Below are 8,682 nucleotides of genomic sequence, written 5' to 3'. Positions count from 1 at the left end.
ATTCTGTCTTCCTATTGGAAACTTGTTCGTTTGAATTTTGTTTTTTTTCTATCCCGTATTTAGTCATAGATGAACATTCAAAGTTCACATTAGGGCTATTTGAAGACTTTACATGTTTCCTATAAATATAATCCCAAGGTATAAAAACACGAAGAAAGGGTGTGTCTGTGGTCAGGCTTTTGCTAGGTGTCGCCTCAATAGCAGACAGTTCCAAGAATTCAATGGCTTATGGCAACAAGGAGTTTTTTTCTCACCCGTGTTACAAGTCAGCTTTGGGTAAGTCGTAGCTTGGCGCCAAGGGTCTCTCTCTTCCCAGTTCCCTAGAAGAAGGAACAGCCCAATCTGAGCCTTACCCAAGACCCAGCCGTGAGTCTTATACCTCTGTTCAGGTGTGTAGTGAGTCACTGTGGTTCACACTCATTGGCCAGAACAGTCACATGACCGCACCTGACGCAAAAGGGTGAAAACACATTCCCCACAGGGACAAGCCCAGGGGAGGACTTTATGGATGGGCCCAGCAGACGGTAGCAGCCAATAACAGGAAGCAACGATCAGCCACCGCAACAAAAGTTACCAACGCTCTATCAATTAAATTGCGAGTTTACAGCTTCAAAACATAGGCCGTTAGGATAGAGAAACCTAGGCTGCAAATAATCACCTGGAGTGTCCTCTCAGATCATTATGACTCTCCTGGAGGAGAAAGACAATTCCACAGCCTCCCAGAAGCTGCCGTTCCTTCCAGCCAGCCTTGGTCCTCGATGACCCAAGGGGAAGAATAGGTTTGCAGAAGGAAAGAGTAATTTCCCCAGCCAGTAAGAACCAAAGATGCTGCCCTCTGGGATCTTCTGAGAGCCAACGTTAGCCGCCTTGTTCTTTTTCGATGGATATGTTCATCTCTGAGGCCACTTGAGCAAGGCCATCCATATCCTCAGTCGACGTGGATTAAGAGCAGTTAAGACCAGCCATGGAAGCAAGTCCTAGACTGCTTTGAAGAGCAGGGAGGAAGGTGATATAAGGCCAAGACCAAAGGTCCCAGAGCAGGTGCATGTGTGGCCACAGTCACGGGATCCAAAGAAAAGATAGCTAAGCCTCACTGGTTTTAATTTCAATGATTTTTAAACCTTTTAAGTTCAGTGAACCCAAGTACATTCTTGTCAAGCATTTTTTTTTCTACTTAATATTTAAACCTGTGTATCCTTAAAGTGAAATTTAATCCAAGTATTTTGGATCGATAGCAAAGAAAGAGATCATCAAAAAATTGTTTTGTCATAAACACTTGACATTCGAGAAAGCTCGTTGAGCAATTTTTTAAATACACACACACACACACACACACACACACACACACACACACACACACACACACATATACACGTAAACAGAAAGCAGTTTTTTAGAGCTGTAAAGTCAGATCTCCTCAAATTCTAACTTTAGTTTGGAATTGTAAAGTTGTGGTTTGAGGTGGATTCCATTTCTTCATACCTCACCGCCTCCTTTGAAGTACATAGAATGACTTCACTTGAAGCCTGATTGAGAAACTCCAGATTTGGGAATCTGCTGCCTCCTCAACTTTTTTTTTTTCTTAGTTAATTTTTTCTGCAGGTACAAATACTTCATTAGCCCACCACAGGACATAGAATGAAGTTTTTCCCAGAACAGGCAAATGGAACACTTCCAAAATTTGACTCAACGGAGCTCTAAGTTTTTAGAAGGGCTCCGTGTTGTACTAACTGAGAATGGAAAAGAAAATATTTTTTCAATGCTTTAAAAGAATTAATACTTAGCCTTGGTCCGCTGGGTACTTGGCATTCATCCACAAGGATGGTGAAGACGGGGCATTCTGAAGAGTAATAAACAGATCTTTTGGATGCCTGTGCATGTTAGCGTTGTTCTAGAACGCTAAGAGAAAATGCGGGGGTCCAGGTCTTGCTCAAGGGTGGATGTCATTCAGCCTGGAAGCCATCGCGCCCTGGTTCTCAGTCAGTGCGTGTATTTGGAGCAACAGTGTCACCTGAGAACCTGTTAGACATGCGAACTCTTGGGCCCCACCCCGAACCGACTGAATCAGAAATGGCCTGGGCTTTCCAGGGGCTTCTGATGAGCTACAGCTTAGGCTCCTTTGTCAGGGTGGTGGAGAATGTTGGCACAGGATCTCCGCAGGGGCATTGCTGTCACAGGCCAGCTCTTGGGAATTTAGGTGGGTCGCTTCACCTGCCTGTGCCACAGTTCCCTCCTCACGGGGATAATGCTGGTACTTGCCTCGCATGACTGGTGTGAGGGCTAATGAAGTTCACACAAGGAAAGCACCACGTGGCACCGTAGTGTTGCCTATTTACGACAGTGATCGCTGTTATTGATCTGGAACTTTATTATGATTACTTCTTCAAATGTTTATTTTATTATTTTGCTATTGCCATTGTTGTTATTCATCAGCATCTCTCCCACTTTGGGCCACCTCTGGCTTATTCTGACTCGATTCTGTCTATATTTGTGCCTGTTATTGGCATATCTATTTCTTCTAATTGGTCAGCATCTTTCCGGCCATATACAGCTTGATTTTTCCCTGACAGGGCAGTGTGTTCCTGCTCACGGTGGTTGATTTCTTTGCTCATCTGTTCTTATAAGAGCCCCTTTCTCTGACAGAATCTCGAGGACGGTGATGAGAACTCGCTTTCTGTTTTTTCCATCCTCGTCATTTTGTCCCCAGTGCTGAAGATGTAGTTCTTCTACCGCTAAGGACGTTTTCCAATGTGCCCGCTGTGTAGTTCTGTTTCAGAAATGCATCTCTCTCTCCTTTATCTCCAGACCACAAATGCTGCGTGGCATAAGAGTGTGAGATGCCTCCATGCCATGTGTATTTTGTTGGCTTGAAGCGAGAGAGAGTAATATCGACCTCTCCATTTAGTAAGTTTAAGGACTTCACTTCAATAAAGAGATCGCAGTTCTAAGAATCACAATCTCAACCCACATGCTGGAATAATATAATGAACACTGGAAAAATAAATACAATTTCCAGAGACTAAAGAACACTACTAATGGTTTCTATGGAATATTGCTTATTTGTGGGGTCAGGAGAAGGGAATACTTGTTATCACAGAAGAGAATACTTGTTATTATTCCTCCATCCTTAGCTTTTGAGAAACTGTTGTTCCTTAACAATTCGGAAGTAAAGCCACGTCGCTTGCTGAATCACTAAGGGGGAAAAAAAATCTAAGGCAGTAACATAACATTGTGCGAAAGAATTATATGAAATAAGCGTGTGTATCAACAGAGAAGTAAATTTCATCAAAGAGGTCTGTCGAAGAATAAAACACTATAAGAGCATGTGACGAAGGGTAAATAACAAAGCAAGCATCCAGGTAAGATCGACCCTGGATCCTAACAGAGGGATGATGAAGAGGTCGTTTGCCAAACCCGCTAACGCAGAGCGAGAATCGAGGGCATAAGCAGCTGTGCAGCTTGACAACTGGGACTACTTAAATGAGAAAAGAGTAATTATTGTAATTATTTTCAATAACTGGTGGATTAGAAAAGAAGTATGAATTGTATGTGTGCTTCTTTGTGTAAGACAGATAAAAATGTGTGTGTGTGTGTGTGTGTGTGTGTGTGTGTGTGTGTGTGGCTTAAGAAGAAATAGTTCTGAAAAGCAAGATGTAAAAGAACCTCTTGAATTTAGAACAGATTGCATTAAACTTCGGAGGTTTAAGGTTTAACAGCTTCTAAAGACTCGGGACCTGGTTTATTTTCCTGCCGTGATCCATCCGTATCATGAAGACAAGTGGCTCCAACCTCTCAGGCCTCAGTCTCCCCGTTTGAACAACGTGCGTCAAATGGCTGGGTTTTGACAATCTTTTCAACTCTAATGTTCTGTGACTCAACAATAATAATGCATTTCCACAGGCGGTAAAAATATTCTAGACTCTTCCCTTCCAATTCTCACTGTTTACTTCCTCTGCACTTCCCCTTCCTGCCTCCCCGTTTGCTATCGGTTGATAGTGGGCCTCAGTGGGGGTGAGTTAGCTCCGGTTCCAGGGTGTTTTACTACTGAGCTCCCTGCAGAGGGTGGGAATTCTAGTGAGGGCTGTGATTGCGGTTTCAATTTAATTCTTAAAGCACTCCTCGAGCCTTTATTCTATTCTGGCACCAGGCCAGACGACCAGGGATGGGAAGGTAGATGCTAGGGCCTCGGCCCTTGGGGGAATTGTGAAGGGCCAGTTTCACTGGGTCGGTTTCTTGGTAAATCCCTATAAACACCACTGTCCCCCTTTCTTTCAGGCAGTAGCAGAATCCCAGGTAGCCAGGTGGGTGAAGGGGAGCGAGGACATCCCACCTGCCTTGGAGAAGACGGCTTCCAACCCGCCGAGTAAGTGACCAGGTAGTAAACAGTTCTGAGGGCGTCGGGCGTTGAGAGGGAGGGAGAAGGTGTTCGCCCTTTGAGGGCTGTCCGCTGGCTGTTCTTCTCCGCAGAGAGATGCTAAACCTAAAATCCTAGGCTCTAAGTCTTTATCCCATTTCTGACCACCGGCCTCTGGAAAGAGGTGCATGGGTGTCATTAACCCAAACACTAGATGTGCAGAAATACAGCAAAGGCACTTTGAGCAGCAAAAGGAAAACGATCCAGCTCATCCCAAGCCTGGCCCGTTGCCCTTTGAGAGGTTAAAACAGAAGCTTCGTGGCACTGCCTTCATATAAACAGGGCCAAGCTTTCCAGAAGCTGGCGGACAGCTAAGCTCGTAGTTTTGCTCGTGCCCGTAGGACATTTGTGTATCACTCACACCCAAAATCTTAAGCCTCTGTTTTTCTTTCAGTGGATTGAATGGCATGCAATTTCCCCTAGCAATTCTTCTTCTTCTTTTTTTTTTCCCCTTAAGTGCGTGCACTTACTTGTCTTTTGTCTTCAGCAATGCTCGTGTTCCGAGCTTGCCTGTGCCTTCGGCCATGCCAGCGTGGCGTTTTGCTCCCAAACTTGCATCATGGCCGTTTCCCTCTCAGTCACTGAGAAGGACTGTTGAGGGTCTGATAAAACCATGCTCATCCGTCCTACCTTGTACTTTGCTTTTAAATTGATCCTCAAATAAGTGGAATAGGCTTCAAGGAGTAAAATTCTGAATAACATATGGCTCTTCTTTGCAATGAAAATGAAAAAGTGACTTTCTTTTCCAAGAAAAAATAAAATAAAATCGTTTCACGTGACATTCAGTAAAGGACACACTCTTGATAACGTCACAGGAAAATTAGAGAGCCCAGCAGACCCGCGGCATCCTTGCCGAGTGTCAGCCTGTGAGGGATATGACTTCCCTTCCTGGAAGGGATTTGCCCGGAGGATTATTTTCAAAACTTCTACTGCAATAATGCTGCTCTAACAGCAAAAACTATTGCATGAATCACAGACCACTGCATACCAGTTCCTTTTTATATGGGAGAAATTTTTTTTTTATTCTTAAAAAAACCAATGAGCTGGAAAAAACATGCCAAACAGGTAGAGTTCCCCCTAATCACTCGCACCATCTTTTTCAAGGAATGGAGAGTGATTTAGCTCAGTCACCAGGCAGGTACTATAAGATGCCGTGTAGCCTCATGCCCAGCTTGTTCCCGTCTGTAACGACAGGGCTCAGCGCGGGAGACTTGCACTTCTAGGTAGGTCAGCTCTGCTGCACACTGCTGGACGCCTGTACTGAGTTACTTGTTCATTAACTCTTTAAAATAGATTCCTATGCTGGTTCTACTTAGTTATCAAGAAATGAGGCAGGATTTTTGTGCCATATCTAAATGTCATACCTAATATGGTGTATTGATAGCACTTGTAAGAATAATCGGCATATAGATTAAGCCATTAATCAAGCATAATTATTTACTATGTGTTTTTGGGGGGCGGTTTTGATAACTTAGTCTTTTCCATTGTAATCGAGAACTAGGAGAGGTCATGGATTCTAAATTATCCATTGGATGGGGGAGGGGAGGAATAAATTGCTATTATAGGTGATGTCATGCAAAAAGTAAGTTTTAAAGAAATTTCACGCTACCCAAATTTTAACAATTTGTATTAGTGTTCTCCATCCCTATATAAAGAATTATCTTATGGATGGTCAATTTTAGTTATATCAGTACTGACCCTATGCTCAGTCAACTTATTTTAAAATTCCCTATAATTATAAATCCACGGTAGCTGAATATACACACAGATATCCATTATACTCTGCGGGGTTGATGCACACGAGCGCGATATTATAAAGATTGTCATCGTTTTTTACTGTGAGGCTCGGTTTGGGCACTTTATAGCCATTACATCATTTAGCTGTCACAAAAATCCCGAGGAGTAGGCTTTATGCCCATTTTGCAGATTAGGAAACTAAGATCCGAGAGTTTGGGTTGTCCTGGGTCACACAGCAAGTAAGTCGGAGAGTCAGCATTTAGCCCCGGTTTGCTGGTCTCCAGGCTCCTCGCTTCACCCCACTTTCCCCCTCAAGCACAAGTAGGCCTGCCTTGCCCTTAGAAGTCTCCTTTCACGTACACGTTGGCCTACATTCATGTTAATTTCACATGATTATCCCGTTTCTGTTGTCTGGACGTTCTACCAAGTGTGCCAGCAGTAAAACGTCTCTCTGTTGTTCCCTTAGGTGTCCCCAAGAGCCTGACGATGGACCCCATTCACATTAGCATGTCCAGCGCTCCCTTGGTGAAGCACCCAGCCGGCGCCGGACTCAAGGCCAGCAGGCCCCGTGTCATGTCCAAGAGCGGACACAGCAATGTGAGAATTGACAAAGTGGATGGCATATATTTGCTCTACCTTCAAGACTTGTGGACCACCGTGATTGACATGAAGTGGAGATACAAACTCACCCTGTTTGCGGCCACCTTTGTGATGACCTGGTTCCTCTTCGGGGTCATCTACTACGCCATCGCCTTTATCCACGGGGACTTAGACCTGAGTGAGCCTGTGTCAAATCACACTCCCTGCATCATGAAGGTGGACTCCCTCACCGGGGCATTTCTCTTTTCCCTGGAGTCTCAGACGACCATTGGCTACGGCGTCCGCTCCATCACCGAGGAATGCCCCCATGCCATTTTCCTATTGGTCGCTCAGCTGGTCATTACGACCTTGATTGAGATCTTCGTCACGGGCACCTTCCTGGCCAAAATCGCCAGACCCAAAAAACGGGCCGAGACCATCAAGTTCAGCCACTGCGCGGTCATCACCAAGCAGAACGGGAAGCTGTGCTTGGTGATCCAGGTGGCCAACATGAGGAAGAGTCTCCTGATTCAGTGCCAGCTGTCCGGCAAGCTTCTCCAGACCCACGTCACCAAGGAGGGGGAGCGGATCCTCCTCAACCAGGCCACCGTTAAGTTCCACGTGGACTCCTCCTCGGACAGCCCTTTCCTCATCCTGCCCATGACCTTCTACCACGTGCTGGACGAGACGAGCCCCCTGAGAGACCTCACACCCCAGAACCTGAAAGAGAAGGACTTCGAGCTGGTGGTCCTTCTCAACGCCACCGTGGAGTCCACCAGCGCCGTCTGCCAGAGCCGCACGTCCTACACCCCAGAGGAGATCCACTGGGGCTTTGAGTTTGTGCCTGTGGTTTCTCTCTCCAAAAACGGAAAGTACGTGGCAGATTTCAGTCAGTTCGAACAGATTCGGAAGACTTCAGACTGCTCATGTTACTGCGCGGATTCCGAGAAGCAGAAGCTGGAGGAGAGGTACAGGCAGGAGGACCAGAGGGAAAGGGAGCTGAGAACACTTCTGCTTCAGCAGAGCAACGTCTGACGGCAGTGGCGTCGCCTCGGCTCGACGCCACGGGCTGTTTCCACATCGGAGCTCCCTCCGAACGTAAAGGTGGCTTCGAAAACAAAAACGCGTGGCATCTCTCTAAAAGACGGCACGGACTTGCAAAATCGATCTTTTCCTTTGATCTGGTGGCTAAACGAGAATCTCCCCGTTGGAGAGGGCTCCTTTGTTAAATGCTTCTTCCGAAGCGGACTCTCAGACGTTCCAAAAAGGGGGCTACATTTCAAAGAACTTGGGGTAGGGCAATTGCGAAAACGTCCTGCCGGATGGACACATTTTTAGCGATGCTGATATTGGAAGGAAATGTATTTCTGTACGAGGATATCAGCTATTATATAAGGTATTTATTCAATACGAGTATTGAAGGTATTATGCCAGGACTTGAAATGAGATATTCACTTATATCATTGCTTTAAAACACTTCTTTTTTTTTTTTTCCAAGCACAGAAAATGTTATATATAACAAGGCTATCCGGAAATACAGAAAAATGAGCCAGGAGGACTCTTTACTTACAAAATACGATAATTCCATTTTTACCTTTTTTTTGTGTATTTAATTGTGTAGAATGAAATCGATCAAATCAGGAATTAATAGTTGCGAGAACATATACAAACGGGGCTGATGCTGTTGTTCGCACTGATTTTTTTCGTTGGAATGTACCAGCCCCTTTCATTGAAAATGTAGTTCACAGACCAGCAACCTCAGCCCCGTCTAGGAGCTCGTTAGCAATGCAGAATCACAGGCCCCCCACCCCGGACTTAGAGAATCAGAGTCTAGATCTTAACAAGACCCCCAAAAGCTTCATGTACAAATGAGAGCTTCAAAATCTTCTCTCTGTGCAACGTCTTCAAAGTAATTTTCTGTAGCCGTGGGAGTCTGTGGGTCCCACGTCCAC

General features: G+C 45.3%; 1 protein-coding gene across 2 annotated transcripts in view; it reads left to right on the top strand.

Annotated features, from left to right (window-relative positions):
* The window catches only part of KCNJ15 (potassium voltage-gated channel subfamily J member 15), a 52,946-nt gene extending 45,181 nt beyond the window's left edge, over positions 1-7,765 (top strand). Inside the window, exons 2-3 of one of the 2 annotated variants that reach the window (XM_011379730.1) lie at positions 4,276-4,375; positions 6,618-7,765. In XM_011379730.1, the coding sequence (XP_011378032.1) occupies positions 6,638-7,765 (1,128 nt within the window). In that variant the 5' untranslated portion in view covers positions 4,276-4,375; positions 6,618-6,637. Of the gene's footprint in view, positions 1-4,275; positions 4,376-6,617 lie in introns of those variants that run through there. The other variant, XM_011379731.1, reaches the window with a different exon arrangement.
* Positions 7,766-8,682: the final 917 nt, after the last annotated feature.

The sequence above is a fragment of the Pteropus vampyrus genome, unplaced genomic scaffold (assembly GCF_000151845.1).
Source record: "Pteropus vampyrus isolate Shadow unplaced genomic scaffold, Pvam_2.0 Scaffold372, whole genome shotgun sequence".
NCBI classification, from domain to species: Eukaryota; Metazoa; Chordata; class Mammalia; order Chiroptera; family Pteropodidae; genus Pteropus; species Pteropus vampyrus.
Note: the sequence above shows the minus strand (reverse complement) of the source record. Positions and strands in the feature narration are given on the sequence as shown.